The 22,657-nt window shown below is 40.4% G+C and overlaps 1 protein-coding gene across 3 annotated transcripts in view; it reads left to right on the top strand.

Annotated features, from left to right (window-relative positions):
• ARHGEF28 (Rho guanine nucleotide exchange factor 28) overlaps window positions 1–22,657 on the top strand; it is a 285,499-nt gene that overhangs the window by 172,185 nt on the left and 90,657 nt on the right. For all 3 annotated transcript variants that reach the window (XM_077759946.1, XM_077759948.1, XM_077759947.1), the window contains exons 10-13: window positions 12,820–12,941; window positions 15,090–15,370; window positions 18,473–18,680; window positions 21,379–21,490. In XM_077759946.1, the coding sequence (XP_077616072.1) occupies window positions 12,820–12,941; window positions 15,090–15,370; window positions 18,473–18,680; window positions 21,379–21,490 (723 nt within the window). The remainder of the gene's footprint in view (window positions 1–12,819; window positions 12,942–15,089; window positions 15,371–18,472; window positions 18,681–21,378; window positions 21,491–22,657) is intronic.

The raw sequence follows: 22,657 nt of genomic DNA, 5'->3' as shown, positions 1-22,657 counted from the left end.
GTCGAAGGAGGGCTAATTTTTGAATGTCCTGTGGGTCCTTCTGGTGTCTGCTCCAGATCAGCTGGCCTGGGCTCTTCCCTAAGGCATGAATGTGTTTTATGGGGTGCGATGACATCTTTGACAGATGTCCTGCAACTGTATACTCTCCTTGGTGTTAGTCTGGATTTCTCCTGTGATGTCTCCTTCATTGACTTGGCCTCACCTAGTTATACTGTGGAAAACTTGGAATCTCTTTCCTAGGCTGCTGGCTCAGATGTTTCTCTAGAAATATCTCCTTCAGGGCCCTTTCCTTGGTACAATGCTGAGTCCATAGCAGGCCACAAGTACTCTCCTCAGCCATTAATACTCCTCTCACAGGCCTGTGGGATCTTAGGGACCCACACTTGGCTTCAGCAACTGGGGGCTGCTCAGGAAAGTTGCCTGACCTCAGTCTCCCCTTAAGTGTTCTTGCAGTGGTTTTCCTTGTGATGGTATGAGGCAGCCTGCAAGGTGGTCTCCTTCAGAACCCCCTATGGAAGCACAAAAGTCCACCCACCCTGAGTTAACCACAGGCAAGGAAGCCACCTCTCTCATGTCTTTGATCTCTCTTGCCCCTGCCAATGAAAAGCCCCAGTTATGAATTGTAACAAGTGTCATATCCAGCTATCATTCATGCTAACCTACCTAGTGGTCCCCAGAGTTGCTCAGGATAATGGCACAGGATTCAGAAATCAAGTAGTTTCCCAACTGGGAGAAACCCAGAACAGTTAGGAGGAATGCCAGGCACTGCTTGGCTTTCATCATTCATTCATTCGTTCATTCGTTTGACATGTTTTTGTTGAGGCCACAAAAATAAGTGAGAGTTATTTGGAAGTTGGTAAGAAAGTAGATCTTAAATGTTCTCATCACAAAGGAAAATGTATGTATGATGATGGATGTTAACCAGACTTATTGTGAGCATTTTGCAATATATACAAATATCAAATCATTGTTGCTCACCTGAAATGAATGTCAATAACCCCTAAAAAAAGTGCAAGAATTTACATTTTAGTGGAGAATTCTCCATTTCACTAACATAGTTCCTTTTTGATAGGGGAACTCAGTTGCTTTTTGGGATACTAAGTGGGGCAAAAACACATAACCCTAAGGATGGGTGCGGGAGAATTGGAGCTCCGTGTGACTTTTGAAGTGGACACAATCATTTTTATGTGCCACTGTTTGTCTATAAGATTATCCAGGATATGAATTATTCATAGGATTTCTTGTGATGATGACATACAGGAGCATCTTCTTCTCAGTTAGTTTGTATTTTTTATCTATAGTTATCACGAAAGGTCTTGTCAAAGTCCTGCCCCAGTTTATTTGAAGTCTTTCACTTCAAACCTGGTACTTGTATGATCTGCTCCTTTCTCCCCCTTCAGTTTACTTACTGTTCCTCCCTGTAGACTAACTTGATTTCAGCCTCAGCTGCATCAAGAAGGAAAGGAATTGCTGAGCTACCTGACTGGCTCAGTCAGAGGAGCATGAAACTCTTGATCTCAGGGTCACGAGTTCGAGCCCCATGTTGAGCATAGAGATTACTTAAAAAAAAATAAAAATTTTTTAAAAAGGAAAGGAATTGCTGATTAAGTCTAATCACACTGAGTCTACACACAACACATGACTGAACATGTCCTGGATAGCGTGGGAGAAGCAAGGGTGGAAAAAAGTTACACAGTTAAGAGTGCTTTTGCACACACAGACATGTGTACTCTTGAAGGCTACTTTGTGCTACTATAATTAGGAATGAGAGCTTGGAAAGACTTGGGAGAAAATGGTTATTGTTCTCCAAGGACAGTATTTTCTTATTTTCTTGCTCTCTTCTCTTTTCTCCCCATCTCCTCCTGTGCCTCTGGTATATGACGAGGGAAAAGACCTGTTTTCTTCGTGGATAATTTTGATAATTAGGTCTTTCAGAACAGCAGAATAGGGCTTCTTTTAGGTTTTAAAGTACCAAGTTGTAACTTGTTATTTAGAAGGGCTTTTAAATTGTTCCGAAGGAGAGGGCTGGAAAAACAGCTTTCACCCCAGCGCCTCTGGAATCTCTTTGCTTTTGTCCTCAGGTCTTTCTGTTAACAGGATAGGTGGAGCAGCTTTGATCACATCCCAGGGCCCACTTTCTTTCACAGGATCCCAGGAGGTGGAGGAAGCTCTGAGGGTGACTTAGGCATTTGGATCAGTGTTAGAACCACTCTACTTTGGTAGACAGAGGCTCCCTGGACTCTCCCAGGCATGTCTTGGTATACACTTACATCTTGAGAGTAACTGCATTTTACATATGACCCACAGGAAATTCCTGGGCTGGGGATAATTTTAGAATTTGGATGGATCCTTTCTGTCCTCAAGTCCAACTCAGAAGAATGAGGCCAAGAGATTTTTCCAGGCCAAGACTAATATCAGGAAAATCCGATGAGAGACTTAGAGGAAGAACAAGCAGGGAGATAAATGACAATTTATCCCTGAAAAGGTTCCTTTTCACTTACAAGGGTGAGTTTTTTTTCATTCTTGTGGAGCACATGAGGGCCATTGGCGGGGAGGGCTCCCTGTAAGTTTCAGAATTCGGCAAAGGTCCTCTTTGAATTGGGAATCTGGGGCGAGTGTGCTGCAGCGAGAAAGACAGTCTCGGGCGGCACCATTTGCCTTCAGGGTCTCTCACTTCATAACTTTGGTGGGTTAATCACTCTCTTTGGGCCTCAACTTTCTTGTCTACAGAATGAACACGGTAACACCTCAGATGGTTAGGGAGAGTTGGGCTGGCAGATGGGCTAGAACGGTACTATGGACTCTTGCATAACACATTTCCAGCTAACGCATTTACATGGGCGTTCTCTAATTCGCCTGATTTACTGATTACCTGGTATTTTGCCTGAGATTCCACAGCCGTTCTTTCATAGAGGCACATTTTTTTTTAATGTTTTTATTTATTTCTAGGAGAGAGAGAGAGACAGCGTGAGCAGGGGAGGGTCAGAGAGAGAGGGAGACACAGACTCTGAAACAGGCTCCAGGCTCTGAGCTGGCAGTCAGCACAGAGCCCGCCGCGGGGCTCGAACCCACGAACCGCGAGATCATGACCTAAGCGAAAGTCGGACGCTTAACCAACTAAGCCACCCAGGCGCCCCGCACAGAGGCACATTTTTAAGACACGACCTATTTCTTCTTTTGTGTTACGTGCAAAAATGGTTCTTGTTAGAAAGTACAGAAAGAGTTGAAATAAAAAGCCATTGCGACCTAAGCGAAAGTCGGACGCTTAACCGACTAAGCCACCCGGGCGCCCCGCACAGAGGCACATTTTTAAGACACAACCTATTTTTTCTTTTGTGTTACGTGTAAAAATGGTTCTTGTTAGAAAGTACAGAAAGAGTTGAAATAAAAAGCCATTGCTTAGAAGATAGCACACACGTTGGTGTACCTTCCCAGTCTTGCCCTCAGTTACCCTGTATGTTGTGCGGCTAAACAAAATGAAATCGTCTACTTACTGTTCTATGAATGTTGTTTTTCAGTGAGACTCAGACTGTCCTATTCTGGCAGCACACCTGCAGAGGCAGAAAGCATGGGCTCAGGAAGTGAGCAAACACACGTAGGCATGGGTCATACTGTAACACATTAATGAAAGTTCCTAATGGGAAAATACCAGACATTGCTCAAATACCATTTTATTTAGTTCAAACGGGATACTCAGTAAGCCCAGTTATTAAATAAAGTACTTTGAACCAGCCAGCAGAGAGTCCACGTAGAGCTGCCGTTGACTAGTTTGGGGGAGTTGCTTAAGTGGCACCATGGTTTCTTACTCTGTAAAATGCAAAAAGGAAATAGTTCTGCTTCAAAAGATTGTTCTGAGGATCAGATGAGCTGACATGTGGAAACGATACTGTGTCTTGCTCAGAGAAAGCATGATGTCAGGGTTAGCTCTAATAGCAGTGTTACCTGGCATAACTACCTGATATGGAACAGGTGTTTAATAGATGCTGGCTTCTGGAGTACCTACTGTTTTTCTTCTCTCCATTTTAATGCCCCCCCCACCCCCTCATCTTCCTAGTACTTTGACCTTGCAAATCTGCCTGATCATCCACTATTCCTTTAATAAAAGAAAGTTCACTTGGTTTTTAAAATGAAGAGATGAAAGAGGAATTCTTGGGCTGCCGCTGCCCGCGGGTGTGTCGGATGGTGTTGCACAGGAAGTGGCCAGCACCTGCAGTGTTCTGCACAATGGAGAATCTGTTTTTAGCTCCGACCCCAACCAGCCCCAACCAGGAAGTTACTTGTCCCACCAGGAGAACGAAATACAACTTCTGTCTCCGGAGTGCAGTAGATCAGATAGGACAAAACACAGAGGGAACAGGCAGGAAGAGCTCGGAGAAGGAGAACAGCCTGGTGGGTGTTTAGAGACTGGTCAGGGGACCTCCTGGGGAAGTGGTCTATCGTGACTGTACTTGGAGATATTTTTGAGAGCTTGAGATGGAGGCTGAGGGACCTGTGCAGGGCCCAGCAAGTAGCATGGTGGCTGGTAGTCAGGAGACACTCAGTAAATGTTGGAAAAGGGAATGAATGAATAAATGAATGAATGAATGAATGAACAAATGAATGAATGAATGAATGGAAAAAATACAAAAGCAATATTCCCCCCACAGCCAGGTGTAGAGCAAGAACAGCTGAGCAACTCACAGGAAAACTTCCAGAATTTGAGGAGATTTGTCAGGTGAGAAGGGAATAGTCTCTTAGTGGTACCTGGTACATGGTATTTGTTCTTAATGAAAAGTATTCCCTCCTTCAGATAATATTTACTAGGTATCTCTTATGTACCGGACATGGTTCTAGGCCCTGGGGATATAATAGACAAAGTATTCAATATGACTGTTCTGATGGAGTTTGCATTTTAGTAGAAGGAAGCACAATATACAATAAATACATAATGTGTTAGGTGACGATTAATGGTATAAGGGAAAAGAAAGCAGGTAGGGGAGGGAAGCGCTATTGTATATACCTAATGGCCTGGGAAAGCCTATTTGATAAGATAACGTTTGAGTGGAGATCTGATGAAAGTGAGGAAGCAAAGCATCTGGTTATTTAGGGGAAGACCAATACCGGTAAAGTATAGCAAGTGCAAATGGCCTGAGGCATGGAATAGCAAGGCCAGGCAGCTGGAGTAGAGTAATCGGCAGGCTTTGGAGAGGTTGGGTGAGTGTGCAGGAAGGGCAGGTTGTACAAGTGTGGTGTTGTGATTTACAGTAGGAAATACGTATTTGGGCTTTCTCCTGTTTGTGGCAAAGAGTTCCTAAAAGTCTTAGAATGTCCGAAGTGGTGAATATGATAAAGACATGACTTTTGGACCTAAGATTTAGCGACTGGTTGCCAGGAGAACGGGCCGTGTGATTAGGAGGTTGGAACTTTTAGCACCCTCCCCCCACACCCCTGATGGGCTGAAGATTGAGTTCAGTCACCAATGGCCAAAGATTTTTTTTTTTTAATGTTTATTTATTTTTGAGAGGGGGAGGAGGAGGAAGGGAGGGAGAGCATTGGAAGGGCAGAGAGAGAAACAGGGAGACACAGAGTCCAAAGCAGGCTCCAGTGTCCGAGCTGTCAGCACAAAGCCTGACTCGGGACTCAAACTCATAAACTGTGAGATCATGCCCTGAGCCAAAGTCAGAAATTTAACTAACTGAGCCACCCACACATCCTACCAGTGGCTGAAGATTTAATCAGTCATATCCATGTAATGAAACAAAGAGGACAGGAGACTCAGAGAACGTCTGGATGGAAAACGGGAAGAGGTATCAAGATTGCATTGCACTGTGAGAACATGGAAGGTCCCCATACTTTGTCCTATGCGTGTCTTCCATGTAGCTGTTCCTGAGTCATAGTCTCTTCTAATAGACCGGTCTTTAATTAGTAAAATGTTACTCTCAGGTCTTTGAACCTCTCAAGCAAATTAATTACACCGAAGGAGAGGGGGTCATGGCAGCCTCTGATTTATAGCTAGTTGAGCAGAAGTATAGGCAACAACCTGCACTTGTAACTGGCATCTGAACTTGGGGGTGCAGAGCAGTCTCCTAGGACTGAGCGTTTAACTGAGTGTGTGGATTCTGACATTACCTCTGGGTGGAGAGTGTCAGAACTGAGTTTGATCGCAGAACTCCTTGGTGTCTGAGAGTTGCTTGGATGTGTGGGGAAACCCCTTCCTCAGACACGCACAGCCCAGGTTAAAGTTGCATCCCAGAACCATCTTAGCAAGGCACGGCAGGTTGTGGTCACGTTTGACTCGTACTCAAAATGAGATGGGAAGCCGTTGGAGAATTTTGCAGAGGCGAGACGTGATTTGATTCTCTTTGTAAAAAGATTGCCTTGTGTTTGTTGTAGAAGACAGGGTTTCAAGGGCAGAAAAATCTTCGAGGGACAGTGATCTCACAGTTGGCTGAGCAGGAGATGGTGGCGGCTTGCCCTGGCGTGGCAGTGGGTCGAGGTGGAAGGGGAAAAAAAAGGCAGATTGTGGATCCATCTGATTGTGAAAGCGAACAGTCAAGTCGACTCCAGGGAAAGGCAGAGTTGCCATTCACTGTGAAGGGAGAAGGGAGAAAGCCAGGAGTTCTGTTTTGCACTCACGGATGCTGGACAACCTGTGGAGATGTTAAGGACATGGTTGTGATTCCAGGGAGAGGTTGGGGTTGGATATGAAACTAGGAGTCATTATCGTACAGTGGTGTGTGACACCGTGTTGGATGATTCAGCGGATGCAGGAGAGGGTGGAGAAAGGCAGAGGGAAATGTGAGGATTGATTCTGGGACCCTGCAACCTGCTAAAATTTAGAAGATGAGGGAGACTGCGAAGGAAGGGTGAGAGAGAGACAGAGGGAGAGAGGGAGGGAGAGAGAGGGAGAGGTGTCCTGGAGGCACAGGGGAAAAGGGAGTGATAAGCTTTGTCAAATGCTGCCCTTGGTCATGTAAGGTGAGCAGGGAGAACTGACCACTAAGTTCTGAGGGGCACAGTTTCAGTGGGGTCGGGGTGCTGGGAACTGAACTCTAAAACAAGCTTTACCCGCCTTGTGGTGGTTAGTCATTCTCAATAAGTCCTTCTTCTGTATTCATAGACTGCTGGGCTTGAGGCACAGTTGAATGAATGAATGAGTGAAAGAAACACACCAGCCTGCCCAGCCATTGTAAAGAGATCCCTGGACTGAGAGGCCCCCTGCTGACTTTGGCAGGGAAGAGCCAGGTACCCAGAAGGGGCCAAACCAGGTCAGCGGCACATTTGCAAAAGGCTGCCTTAGCCCGCTTGGTTTGTGTCCGGGCGTGGGGTCTCTTACATAACCAGGCAAATGGGCCACACACCCCTTAAGTTGCAAGGCCCTTAGCTTAGCGAGGGAGGGTTGGATTTCATTAGAACTCAGGCTGCAGAGGCCCTAGGCTGATGCATGCTAGTAACTATTTCCTGCCCACTTGGAGGTAGTTGTAAATATCAAAAAAAAAAAAAGGGGGGAGGTATTTGCAGCTGCGTTTCCCCCTCCCCTAGTTCTCCTCTCTGTGGGTGAAATACATTTACTCTCATTTATCTGGAGCGTTCCCTAACCAGAGCATCTAGTATAACAAAGAAGTGTGGACGCACATTTCTGTTTCAGGGGAGTCCCTGCAGAGTTCCACGTTACAGAGCCGGGAATAGAATGGGAGACAGGAGAGCTGGGAATCCCCTTGGAGTTGCTGGTTATTCTCTAGGCACTCTGCACTGAGAACCTGGCCCCAGGCCACTTGATCCTGTTGGAACATCAGAGTTCCTGAAATCCTCCCTTTGTTCTTCGGAAACACTGTCTCTGATTGTCTGACTTTATTCTTTGTTCTTTTATAATCTCCCCTCTTTGATGAGATCTCGTGCTTGAGTTGCTGGAGGTAAATCTTACGGACAGTTTGACTTTGTTGTTTAGTTACCATTTAGAGGCTGAACTTCACAAAATTTCTTAACATGAGCTAAATCTGAAATAATGGGCATTACACCGTTCATTTTAAAAGCTCTTCATGTAGGAAACAATGTTTTGAAAATTGCACTTTCCTAGGGTTGGTTTTAAACATGTAGACTTATAACCAAGGTAAAAATCCTCTTAATAAAGAAGCAAGACTATAGTAAAGTATCAAAACTATACAACCTCATTTACTTCTGTGATAATAGCAAGCATTTATAGAGGGCCTACTTTGTGTCAGATTGTGTCCAATCAGTTAAAATATTAAATCACTTCATCCTGATGATAATCCTAGCAGATATGTTATCATCCCTATTTTACACCTCAGGAAATGGAGGTGTAGAGAGGTTAAGTAACTTGCCCAGAGTAACACAGCTAATAGAAGGTGAAATAGGGCTTTGAAGTTAAGCAGCCCAGCACCATTGCTCTTAATAAACTCTAATGCACTGTTCTTTACCAATTTGAAATTTGTAGTCATGTGGATGACAGTTGAGTTTTGGTTACCTTTATACGGTCTTTGAAATATTAGGTCTACTGCATAGTAAAAATAAAGGTTATCAACAGAATTGTAAAGTTAACTTTTTGCTAAGAAAAACTGTTTTAAAAAGAACATAATTTATGGCATNCTTGTGGGGATGAGCACTGGGTGTTATGTGGAAACTAATTTGACAATAAACTATTTGTAAAAAAAACATAATTTAAGACAAAGAGCTGATTTTCTTATTGCAAATTATTTCTGTCTTCTCATTGAGAAGGGATCTGAAGGATTTTCTTTTTGGGGGCAACAAGTTTTCACTTAATTTGCTACTAAAGTGAAAGGGATGAAATATATCTTAGGTTTTGAAAAGGTAAGTTAAAAAGAACCATTGTAACTTTTTTCTTTTAATTTCTTTTTTTTTTCCTTTAAATGACTGAGGCAGAAAAGAAATTAGCCACCTTACTATATATATATCTGGTGATTATTTGAAAGTATTTTTGAAGGCTTATTTTCTTTCTCTAATCTTATTCTGGTAAGAAGCCCATTAGCTGCGGTAACTAGTGTTGAAGTTAATAAAGGAGTGGGGGCCTTGTAAGTCTGTCATCTTCTGGTTTGTTCCTCTGTGTTCATTTCTAGATCTAATTATCCTGTGGCATCCTTTGGCAGGTGGGGACTACGGATGCTCTAGAGTTTTACTGAAAAAGTCTTAAGGGACAATCTTATAAATGGTTGTGTTGAGTGACTCAGAACATCTCCACGGCACATCATGGATGAGAGATCTGTGGAGGAGACAGATTTTTCCGTTGTCTCTACTGTCTTCTGATTTTGTGCAGTAATCTTCTCTCCCCCAACCCCCACCAAGACTGATTGTCTCAGTGAAGTCATTACCTGAATGACAGGACGATGACCCGGTCTAGGCAGCTCTTCCTAAGTGTAGGGCAAATTCTTCTGGGCACTGTTGGTCTTGGAGATGGTATCCTAGCCTAATGTGAGATGACATTGAATCACATAATAAGGCAGGTATTTCCTTTGCATTTTTCTTTTGATTGCTCTGCTGATTCGAGGAGAAGGTTCTTTTTGCACACTGCTTCTCAGCCACCCCTTCCGTCCTTCCCTTCATGAATCTCCTTTCGTGACACTGAGAGAGCGGCCCTTATAGACCCTCCGCTTTGATGTCCCCTGTGTTCAGTCAGAAGGTGCTTGCATGGTTTTAGTGTGTATAATTCCCTTCTACTATTTATGGGGAATAGTAGCTTTCTGTTTATAGTCAGGATAAAGTATTTCTTTCAAACTTCATTGTATTTAAAGTAAAAAGGGGAGTCAATCTAAAAACAAGTACTAGAGAATATAATAATACAGGTAGTAAGTAGCTATGGCAAAATTGTGAACTTGGTAGAAGAATGAGACAATCTTGGAAAATACGCATATAATAACTGCTGTAATTTTACAGAGGTCCTGTGTTTTATGTGAAAGTATTGGGACTAGATTTGTTTTAGAATTTAGAATTTTCAGACTTTTTTTTGGAGTAATGCTTATATATATGACATGACTGGCACTGCCATTCTCCGGCATGGAAATATTTCTGCAGCAGAATATATGAATGTTCACACCAGATAAAGTAAATAAAAATTAAGAAAAGTTTTTATTTTAAGAGCTTTCTAGATTTCAGAATTGGAATTAAGAGCTTATGCACCTGTCTTTGTTAACAAATGACATCGTTTTCTAAAACACTGGTCAAATTATGCAGAAAACAAATTAAACCCCAACTTGGTCAAAGTAACCAAAGTAATTTGGCCATCTTTGAGTTTATTTTACTGCTTGGGTATGCTCTTACACATTCTGACCTGCTACATAGGGCCAGGTAGATTTGTTTGTGGGGGAAAAAAAGTGACTGCAAGGAGAACAGAAGTAGTTCTTAGTCCTGCTCATTTTTGAGGTGAGGGTCAGAGTTCTGACCAAAAAGCTCATTCTCTTGGTAGTTCGTAACATGGCTGTTGGGGTGCCTGGTCAGTACGTTCGTTGGCTCCAGTTTGTGGTACTGTTGCTTTTGGGTCTACATTTTTAAAAATAGAATCTATCAATAATTTGCAATTGTTTTGTTGAATTCCTTTTTCTTAGTCTAGTTATCCATGAAATCTTAATTTGCCGGTGATAGAGGTGGTTAAAAAAGGGCACAACCAGCCGCCCAAATGTGGTGGCAGAAATGCCAGTGTGTTAAGAGTGTGTGAACTTACAACATTATCGAGCAGTTAAACTGAACCATGAGAGACTCTTGAATGCTGAGAACAAACTGAGGGCTGATGGGGGTGGGGGAGAGGGGAAGAGGGGTGATAGGCATGGAGGAGGGCACTTGTGGGGATGAGCACTGGGTGTTCTATGGAAACCAACTTGACAATAAACTATTAAAAAAATAAACTGAATTAATTAACACCTCAGAGGGCCCTGTTGAGTTATTTATGATTGTATTTCAAGCATTGTGTAAAATGATGTATAAGCAGGTCTTTTCTTCAGAACACTCTGAAAGCGTTTAGTCAGGTTCTTAATTTATAATCTTTGGAACTTGCTTTTATTTTGTGTAATGACAATGAAAATGTATGGTAATTGATCCTGATTACACTGGTGAAGTCTTTGTGGGTATGTGTTACAGTGCTAGCTATTGAAGCAAGTTGATAAAAGAAGACATTGTGTGTATAAGAAAATGTTTCCCTTTTACACTGTTATTTATTCAAGCAGCTTGATGAAATTTCATTTTGGTCTTCTATGGTGAACAGTTAGGTTAAGACACAGAATATAAAGCTGATGCCTTTGGCTCATACAATGGATGTATTTTTGTAACTTGTGTAATGTCATCCAGCAGTTTCTAAGAAAGAACAGGGTTTTTTTTATCCTAGTACATCAGCCTAACAGGTAATGATTTTTTTTTTTTTTTTCATTTTCTCACACACTCTCATGGGCTTTCCTGGGTTATATCTATGACACAGAGAGGACAGAGGGAGATCATTGCTATTGCTGATGAAATGGCAACACTTCATTTTGTGCCCTCTTGCTGGAATGTCAGGGAAGAGGACATTTGCTACAAATAAAACTTTAAATCCATAGTTAGATTCAATTTTAGACATGGGTAGTCTATTATGAATACAACACTAAAATCGTATTAATAGTACTGTTAGTATGACACCTTGCGGTTAGTATCAATAATCTCACATTGAACATGCTTAAAATAGCTATCAATAACAAAATATAATCACAGTGACAATATTTATTGACCTTTGCTAAATGCTAGGCATGTGTTTCATGCCTTACTTCTTTGAACTCCTATAACCCTCATACCCTCTGACAGGGAAGGCATGATGGAAGTCGGCTTTCATACAAGAAGAAGCTCTGTTAAGGTATCGGGACATCAAATAATTTAGCCACGGTCACAGGAAACGAAGCATTCTGGCCCCACTGTGTTTTATTGCCTTCAACCTTACATTCCTTACAAATACAGTTGCCCCTCAACTCTTTGGGATTCACCCTCATCTATTTGTAACAAAGCTGAGAACATGGAAGCAAGCGAAAACATTACTGTAATGAAAGTAGAAGCACCATTCTCTGTAATTCGACTGTATGCACAGTCGGGAGGCAGTACGGAACTCCTGGGCTCTGTACTATCTTAGGCCCATTAGTAAAGGGCGTGGAGCCTGGACACCGCAGTGGAACCTGACGGTTGTAGCTCAGGCACTAATGCTTCCAAGTGATTGAGGAAGTGAGAAGAATGTTAGTTTAATCTGTGAGAAATTGAAAGCAAAAATCTAATAATTTTATAGAAATCTCTCATGACTGGAAAAACAGTGCTTGAAATGGGCACATATTTATCTATTCATGCCTTCTGCCCATCTCTTCACTGGATTATTTGGGTTTGGGGTGTTGAGTTTGTTAAGTTCTTTATAGATTTTGGATACTAACCCTTTACCCGATGTGTCATTTGCAAATATCTTCTCCCATGCTGTGAGTTGCCTTTTAGTTTTGTTGATTGTTTCCTTTGCCGTGCAGAAGCTTTTTATCTTGATGAGGCCCCAGTAGTTCTTTCTGCTTTTATTTCCCTTGACTCCTGGAGACCTATCTAGTAAGAAGTTGCTGCAGCCAAGGTCAAAGAGGTTGCTGCCTGTTTTCTCCATATATATCTAGTGCTATTCTGTAGGTTTTAAATAACTGAGGTTTGGATGTAGAACAGAAAATACATACATGTAGATCTTAACACGTGAATGTGTCTTGAAAAAATACCATCTGCGTTTTTTTGGTTTTTGTTCTTGTTTTACGGTTTGATTAAGAAGGTGAAGTTTGACTGTAAAATAAGTTCCGTCTACCTTTTTCTGTCCCATTTTCATTTTCCCGCTAGATCACTCTTTTGATGTCTTCAAAAAATCCAAGCAACCCCCAGCATTCCCTGCTGGACGCCGGCTCTCTGATGTGCTGAATGGCGGTGATGAAGTTTATGCCAACTGTATGGTGATAGATCAGGTAAGATGGACTGATGTTACAAGAGGGATCTTGATCTCTTTCCAAAAATATTTAGCATTGTTGGGCAGCTCTCAAGATTTCAGCCTAAGGGTAGCCCTGGTGATGCCAGAGTGGAGCCTCCTCATACAAGCATTTAACTTCAGTCCTCCTTTCCATTCACAGCACACATTAACCCACCATGACACACTTGAGGGTGCCATTGTGAGACACTGTCCAAGGGAGGAGTGTGAGAGCTCTTCCCTTGGGGCCAAAATAGGAAATGACAGTTGGAAATCTGAGATCTTCTTCTTTTTTAAAAACATGTATTTATTTTTGAGAGACTGAGAGCATGAGTTGGGGAGGGGCAGAGAGAGAGAGGGAGACATAGAATCTGAAACAGGCTCCAGGCTCTGAGCTAGCTGTCAGCACCGAGCCCGATGCAGGGCTCGAATCCGTGAACTGTGAGATCGTGACCTGAGCCAAGTTGGACACTTCACCATCGAAGCCACCCAGGCATCTCAAGAATGTCCTTCAGTTTTGGTTTTTCTGATAATTCCTCATGATTGAGTTCGGGCTGTGTTTGGTTGTCAGGATTACAGAAAGGATGATGTGTTGTTTTCAGTGCGTTGTATCAGGAGGCACATGACAATAATATATCCCATCACTGGTAATGTTATCTTTGATTTGCCATGTTTGTTTTCAGTAAAATTATGGTCTCCTTAGATTGCCAAATGTCTTGAAGGGAGAGTTTGAGTCTGTGCATCTCCTGTTACTCAACAAACTCTGACCTACTGGTTTGAGCCTTCCTTGATTATTGTTTTTGCCTTAGTAAATTATTATGATTATGACAATTTAGGACTCCACATTTCCCTTTTTACTTCTTTCCCCCTGCACTAACCATCACCAAATGGTGTCACCCTCTTTTTTGTTGCTGTCTTATTTCCTGGGAGTGATGCCTTTGATTACTGCTGCCTCAGATCACTGATGCTTTTAAGCTCCTTCCTTAGAACAAATGCTTTGATCAACCAAGATTCTTTTTTCTTATGTGTAGGGTGCCCTTTCTTTTTGCAGTGATGATTAAAAAAAATTTTTTTAATGCATATTTATTTTAGAGAGAGAGGGAGAGAAAGAGAGAGAGAGAGAAAGAGGAGGTGGGGGCAGAGAGCAGAAGATACAGAATCCAAAATAAGCTCCAGGCTCTGAGCTCTGAGTTGTCAGCATAGAGCCCAAAAAATAAGCTCCAGGCTCTGAGCTCTGAGTTGTCAGCATAGAGCCCAAAAAATAAGCTCCAGGCTCTGAGCTCTGAGTTGTCAGCATAGAGCCCAAAAAATAAGCTCCAGGCTCTGAGCTCTGAGTTGTCAGCATAGAGCCCAACATGGGGCTCGAACTCACAAACTGTAAGATCATGAGCTGAAGTCACACGCCCAACTGAGCCACCCAGGTGCCCCTCCAGTGATGATTTTAGGTCAGTCTTAGGCCCTCCACAAGCTCCCTGTTTACTCTGCCATGCAGAATTTTCCAGACTCTTCTCATTCTCTGCACAGGCTTATAGCAGTAGTCTAATAGGCTGTTTGCTGAAATTTGGTGTTAACATTATTATTTACAGATAAGTTGAAGTTTGGAGCATTTTATATCTTTTAGTTAAGTCTGCACAACTTATATGGTTGTATTCTTATTTTAGTTTGTAATTTGTGTTCTTTTTCTTGGGGGACTGAGATATATGTGAACACCACTACCTTGGTTATCCAGATTCCAGTGATTTAAATACTAAATTTTCTAAGGTTTAAGACTATTGGGTGAAAATAAAATAGGCGCAATATATAACCATGATGTCACTGCCCACTCCTTAATTTTTGCCCAGGTATTTAAAATATATCCCTTATTTTGAGTCGGTGGTTCATAAAATGTTAAAAGCATAGTCCATTTTTGGTTTTGTAGTAAAGAACAACCTGATAAAATAGTCAGGTGATCTTCTTCCTTTTGTGAATTACGGGATAGCAGCCAAGTGAACAAAAACAGCATGAAAGAATTTCTTCTTACAAAAACAAAATGAAAACAAACAAAACCAGGTAAATAAGGTGGAAGGTTAATAAATTGGGGAAACTTTATTCTCTGTTCAGCCAATCTTTCCTGCTTTTTCTCAGCAAATATTTTTCTTTAAATTTCCAGGTTGGCGATTTGGATGTTAACTACATTAATATAGAAGGAATCACTACAAACACCTGCCCTGAGTCGATGGGTTCGACTCTGGGACCTCAGAGCAGCAAGCATATCCTTGCTGCCGAAAGCAGCCATGGAAAATACCTGCTAAGTGAGAAGAAGGAAGTGACCTCAAGTACTGAAGCTCAGCAGTCCTTCATATCACCATCTGGTTCATATGCTTCCAATTATAATCTTTCTTTTGGTCTTCATGGATTTGAAAAGGAACAAAGTCACCTAAAGAAAAGAAGGTAAGGGGGGAAAAAGTTAAGATGTTATATTCTAGAGGAAAAATGTAGAAAATCAAAGGACCTTATAGCTGAACTTGCGAAATTATATTTTATTGTTACTTCCCCTTTGATCTCTACATCAAAATATTACCCCCCTTTACATCCCTACTTTCCTTGACTTAAAAGTCAGACACTGATGAAAACAGACTAAAAATAATAGAGGAAAAGCACAATGAGACAGCCTTCTATACTACTAGATAGGCACAATTTTGAAGTGTAATAATACCACATTTTGTTGAAAATGTATACAGTGGAAATCCCAAATACAGTTGATAGGAGTGAAAATGGCATAATAATTTTGGAAAATAATTTGGCATTATCTAGTAGAGACATTCCTTTTCTTCTAGAAAATGTGGGAATGAGGACAAAGGACTTGGAACCCCCAGAAAGCCCTGTTTTGGGCCTGGGATGGCCGTGGGACTCTTCCTTCAGTGGGTGCCGGGCTGGGAGTGTGTAACAGGCTTGATAATGAGCTCAAACTGAAATGCACCTCCTTCATTAAAAAGTCAATCAATAATAAGGGGCGCCTGGGTGGCTTAGTNAAAAAAAAATTTTAAAAAAAGTCAATAATAAGCCGAGAGACTGGGAAATTCTCATGAAGGAGAAATCTGAGGGCACATAATAAAAACTGAGGTTAATACAGGGACCTGAATCCTAAATTTTCCAAGGTTTAAGACATTTTGCTGAAAGTTAAATAGGCACAATATATAACCATTATGTTACTCAGACTTAACTGTTCTGAGAAGCTGCAAGGAGGAAATAATGCAACATTTATTTTAAACTGCCCAACAACAACAACCCAAAAATGAGGTGTACGAAGAGTTTCATGCTAAAACTTGCATTTTTTTTTTGTTTTATCACCATCTACAGTAAGAAATACTTTGCATACCATGACCCCATGCCACATATGTACACAAAAACATTAAATAAATGTTTTATGAAAGAACATGTGGAATGTATTCTGATATTTTCCATTCTGTTGTAAAAGAAAATTTTGGTCACAGCCTACAATAAATTTCATATTTGACTAATGGGATTTTGAAAAATTGCATTATAAAACACTAACCGAGGGGTGATCCTGAAGAATATTGTTCATGGGGTCTCCTGGGTGGCTCATTTGGTTAAGGGTCTGACTTCAGCTCAGGTCATGATCTCGCAGTTCATGAGTTCGAGCCCCACATCGGGCTCTGTGCTGACAGCTTAGAGCCTGGAGCCTGCTTCAAATTCTATGTGTCTCTTTCTCTCTGCCCCTTCTCCATTCGTACTCTCTCTCTCTTTATCTCACAAAAATAAATAAACAGCAAAAAAATTTTATAAAAAAAAGACTATTGCTCATGATACCAAATATCTTAGCTTAAAAGCTTAATGAGGAAAAATAATAGCCCAATTTAAATTAGCAGAAAAAGGAATATTTTAATGTGCAGCATGCAAAATAAAATAATTATCAGTGATACTTATAGTATGTACTCACAGTGATGGAGAAATGCTTTATATAACTGGAAAGGCTTATATTAAATTAGGGTAGAGTGCAGGCAGTCACCCATTCGAACTTGATGTTTAGGAATACAGAAGTCACAAGCTGAAAACAAATAGAGGAACTTAAGCAGAGCTTTAACCCCCCTATCCCACAAGGTCTCTGTCCACTCTCTGACTACCATTGAATTAAGGAAACTACATAGCAGGTTAATATGTCTATAATTACGTTGCAGTAACAGTCAGAGCACCAGTATTTGCCAGAAAGTGTTTCTTCACACCAGGCTTTAGTTTTTTTATGAGAAAGAATTTTATGGGCTTCAACATTTGCATTCAATTAAAGTGTGAGGCCCACCCCGTTTGTTCCATGCTCATTGCCAAGATGAAGTCCCTTAATCAGTTCTGAAAGGAGAAAACCCCACTTTGGAATTGCTCAGAGATGCCAGTTGTGGCTTTCACTTCTGTGTAAATGTCGTAATTGATTATATTGATATTCAGTGGCCATTAAATAGCCTATGGATTTTTAAGAAAAAAGAACCAACATGGACTAATTCAGAGTTTCATATTCTGCTTCATATTTCATAAGCAATGTGGTTTTATTTTGTTGTCATTAAAATTTTAATCCAGAACTGCAACAATGAAAGAAAAATGTATTTGAAAATGCATTGAGCATTAACATGCCTATAGAAGCACCGGGCCTCAAAGTCTGAGTGGTTTAAAATGTAAATATTATGGAATGAGCCATGAATATGGAAGGTCACATTCTTTTCTTTTAATTTTATGGTTATTAAAGTAAAATTAGGAAAGAAAAGCAGTAGTTCAGCAGAATTATTACCTGTTTCTGAGGTGGCTTTCTCACCTAAAATCTCTAAAAATGATGATCTAACATGACACATTTGGGACCCCACTAGACTCAGGTTGACTAGTATCTTTTTTGGTGGGGGGGTCAAATTTTTATTTTAATTCTAATTAGTTAATATTCGGTGCAGTATTGTTTCAGGAGTAGAATTGAGTGATTAATCACTCGCATACTACAACCAGTGCTCATCATAACAAGTGCCCTTCTTAATGCCCATCCCCCATCCAACCCTCTCATCATTAAGAGCCTCTCATAATGGCTCTTGCCTTGACGTCAGTCAGTTCTGAGGTGAGAATTACAGCCTGTCCTTGAATATCCCTGAGCTGTCCATCCCCACGCTGCCTATCCTCACATGCCACCCCCCCAGAGGCCTCCCACATAGCCCAGTTTCATCTGCAGTTTTAGCATTTGAAGGCTAATTAAGGCCGCCAATACTCAAATTTACGAAACAAGTAAGAGAGTACTAACTCACACCGGGTTTTGTTAGACTACTTGAAATGGCTGTTGTTAGGTAGAAGTGTTCACTTGGGGAAACGTAAAATTTTGTGTTCAAAGAAGAGATTTTGGGGGGAGGAAAGAATTAAAATACAGGTTTTGTTAGAAACGTTTTTAATGAGTATCCATGGCATCTTCGGCCAAAGAGAATTTGAATTGAGAGAATCAGACACCAGTGACTGTGTCGGTCAGTCTCTAGGCTCACATAATGTTTTGTTTACTCACTTGTGCTTTAGTTCTAGCCTTGATGCCCTGGATGCCGACAGTGAAGGGGAGGGGCATTCTGACCACTCACACGTTTGCTACACTCCAGTGTCTCAGAGTTCCTCAAGAACGGAGATTCCTAGTAGGGATGAATTGGACTCTTTTGACACCACAACTGAACCGGAATTCAGCATCTCCAGGACTGAGTCACTTTCTTTATCAAGTAACCTACACTTGAAGGTATTCTTAATGCTGTTAATTTGGTGTATTGTTAGCATAGAAGCCATGTTCTCTAAAGCACTCTATCTCTATCTGAAGAACAAATTACATTTCATTCACATGTGTGAAATATATANGGCTCGAACCCACAAACCATGAGATCGTGACCTGAGCCAAAGTTGGACACTTAACCAGCTGAGCCACCGAGTCTGTTTTTTTAATCTTTCCTACTCTTGTTTCATGTGTATAGTCTTTCAAATGACTGATTTGTGTTTCATTAATTCCCCATCAATACATATAATCTTTCACATACTTGGAAAATGTTACTGTTTCATATAATGATTTCTGCCACCATTCGTTAGGCAAAGGGAGAAAACTGTTAATAGTAAGTGGATTTAAGTGATCCATCTTGTTTTTTTTAACTTTTTTTTCACATTTATTTATTTTTGAGAGACAGAGCATGAACAGGGGAGGGGCAAAGAGAGAGACATACAGAATCCGAAGCAGCTCCACGCTCGGAGCTGCCCACATGGAGCCCGACGCAGGGCTCGAACTCACAACCTGCGAGATCACAACCTGAGCCGAAGTTGGACGCTTCACTGGCTGAGCCACTCAGGCGCTCCTAAGTGATCCATCTTGTTTTGGCTCACATACATTTTTCTCGGCTCAGGTGTTGAGGTAAATAATATTACTAAGGCAGAGGTGGTATTTCTTCAGCCTTCCTGCTGCACGTACTAATGTGGGGCACGGAAAACTGTCAGTTTTTCTATAGGAGATGACTTTTCTCTCATAGACATTTTCACGTTGGAGTTTTGTTGTGGTGTTTGTTGTGTTTTTAAAGAATGAACTCTTTTAACCTTGCAAACAAATGCTTTTTGTGTTCACACATGTGTTTTCTTCCTTTTGGATTTCTTCTGTCTACTGAGTTTCTTTTTTAAGTTGAGTTTACTCCTGTAAAATAATGTGTGCTGTGCCCCAACTTCTCTTCCTGTGAACACCTGACAGTTATGATAATGCTCTATTTTTTTAGTATGCTCTGCAATATATGAAGCGTGTGTTACCTTCGTGCAAAATACATAATCTTCTCTTAATTAGGACCAAATATTACCTTTCTGTGTTTGAGTAAATGAGGTTCTGGAGGGATTAGATGCCCTGTCCAGGCTGCCCACCTACCACTCAATCCAGGCCTTCATGTTCCTGAACCCTTTCCCTTAGCCCCTAAGCCTGTAGAGCTGTCCTAATCTTTTGAACCTGAATGTCAGATGATCTTTCTGGATGGTAAGAAATAGGTATGGTTGTTCATGTAGCCACTTCTTTTGCATTTTGAACGGGATGCTGAAAAATGTCTTGTTACTTGGAGGGAAAAGTAACTCAGTCCTTGTGATTCAGTTCCAGGTGGTTCACTTTCAGGAAGACTGCCCTATAAAATGTATCTTGCCTTGCCTCTGTAATTACCTTGTGTAATTTTTTGCCAAAGAGTTCTGGCTAATTTTCTAAGTTCGGTTGTTAGGAAAAATAATTACTGTGCATGACTTAACTGCAGAGGGTGGCATTTGGCTAAGGTCCTTTGTGGCCAGTCACCGTTAGGGGTATAGGACAGCTCTGGCTGGCCTTTCCGATATCTAGAATCAGGGAGCCCTCCCTAATAAATTCACAGGCCAAGTCTCAAGGCCCTTTGAAACAGAGGCAGGCTTCTGTTTGCAACTTCCCTCCAGGCTCATTAACTAAACCAGTGAACTTAGGGAAACCGTATGTTTTCACTTAGGGAGAATGGAAGCTACCAGTGCTTGTGAAGGACAGTTGCTGATGGCTTAATTTTAGTAACAAATTTTGTATTGCTTTATTTTAACTCTAACTTGAAATGATAGCTTAAAAATGGATGAGTGGGATCAATCCTAAGGACCCTAGGTCCCTATTAGATGAGAGCTGGGTACTATAAATGGCTTTAACGGTATTCTGTTGCATATTGATTTAAATTTTCTGGAACACATAAGATAACCATCTTTTAATTATCTTGCCATCTTGCAGTGTCACATATGTTGCAAATATAGAAATAGTATGTAATTGGGAAAGCAGTAACAAAAAAAGTAGGTCACTTAAAAGAAGAAGATCTATAAATTAGTGATACTTAGATGCATTTTAGGAAGTGCTAGATGGAAGGCCTGTTGAAAGATGGACACAGACTAGAAGGATTTGAATATTGACCTGATGCATCCTTCCTGAGAGCCTACAGCTAACATTATAAATTTAAATAGATGTTGAGTAGTTAAAAAAAAAAAACTCTTGCAAGTGGCTGTTCCTCTACCTTTTAATAATTATTAAATAAAATATCTGTTAATATGAAATTTTGCTTGGAAACTACAGTGCAAAAAAAGAAAAACCTGACAACTCAGGAGAAAAAAAAGTGACCCATTGAATATGCAGAGAAAAAAATCATTTGACCTAATTTTTCACTTTTATCCAACCTAATTAGAATGTCATAGTTGTATTTAAAGTATATATTGGCAGGGAGATGCTCAAGTTTACTAAAGCATTAAAAAGGCAGTACAATTTTAAAAGTTGTGATAGGCAAACAAGAACAAATGATGACATTACATCAGAAATATTCACATTGAATCTTTTTATAGAGATGCTGATTTACTAACATTCGTGGTGAACACATACTTTCAAGTCCTCTCTAGGATTTTTATTTTTTAAACTTTGTTTTGCTTTCTCCTAGGAATCATTGCTTTCTGGGGTCCGCTCACGTTCTTATTCCTGCTCATCACCCAAAATTTCTTTAGGAAAAACTCGGTTGGTGCGCGATTTTACATTGTGCAATTCTAGTGAAGGTAAGCATTATTTACCATTTGGCTTTGAGAGCATTCTCTTCCAGAACAGGTTTTCAGATAGTAAAGGTATATAAAATACACAAAAGTAGCATGCAAGGATTTTCCATTCCATTTTCATAATTGAGTTTTCTAAGCTTAGCAAAATCCTTTTCTCATTGTATTTTAGTCAAGTTACAGATATGATGTTGATGAAATTAAAAAATATACACCTCTCTGTGGCTCTATTCTTTGGATGAAATGTTTTCTTCTAGAATAGTGTAAACTAGAATATATTCTAGGTTCATATTATGAGAGCCTTAGAAGATTTGAAGTAAATTATAAAAAATTACTTTGCCTTATGTTTAAATTGCTGAAGTAATTTGCTCAAAAGCAAACTTTGGCAAGATAGATTTTCCCTCTTTTTTTATTTAGCAAGGGACTTTAGAGAGTTGAAATAAAAGAAAATCATTGAAACCCGAGTAACGATATCTCAGCATTCTTTGCGGCAATGTAAATAGTCAGAAATAAAATTGCTATACAATAAAATTTTAATTGAAACATAGTATACCTTCAGAAAAGGGTACAAATTGTAAGCATACAGCTTGACACATTTTCAAAACTGAATTCAAATTATAAATAGAATGATTATGGGCAATTCAGAGCTGCCCTTGTAGCCCCTTTCAGCTACCACCCCCATTTTCTACTCTATTTTGAAACAAAGGTATTTCTGTACATAATATATTATGTAGTAATTTTATTTAAAGGCGTATCTGAAAGTATGTCAATGTGTAATGCCAAGTCATAAAATAAAATGTTTGTCATTGTATTAATGCTTTTTTTGTCTCCCATCCTTAAGAGTCTTCAATTTTCGGAAAGCGAGATGTGCCTAAGTATTCTTAGTTTCCCCATTGTAGAATATTTAAAATAGGATTTATTTCACAGGTTTCCTTCTCTTCATTTTTACTTACTCTTTATTACATTGTTGTTGGCACTTGCATACCATGTGAGACAGTCTTAAAAAAATAACCTTTATGGTTGGAACTGCCTTCCTGAAACAATGACTTACTTATGGGAGATGTTCCATAATTATTTGTTGAATGAATATACAGAGCAAGATATAGGATATAGGATCAAGATATTTAAGAATATACAGAGCACAAAACAAGTGCCTTTGGTATTTTTGGTTTT

The sequence above is a fragment of the Crocuta crocuta genome, unplaced genomic scaffold, assembly GCF_008692635.1.
Source record: "Crocuta crocuta isolate KB4526 unplaced genomic scaffold, BGI_CrCroc_1.0 scaffold162, whole genome shotgun sequence".
Lineage (NCBI taxonomy): Eukaryota > Metazoa > Chordata > Mammalia > Carnivora > Hyaenidae > Crocuta > Crocuta crocuta.
Note: the sequence above shows the minus strand (reverse complement) of the source record. Positions and strands in the feature narration are given on the sequence as shown.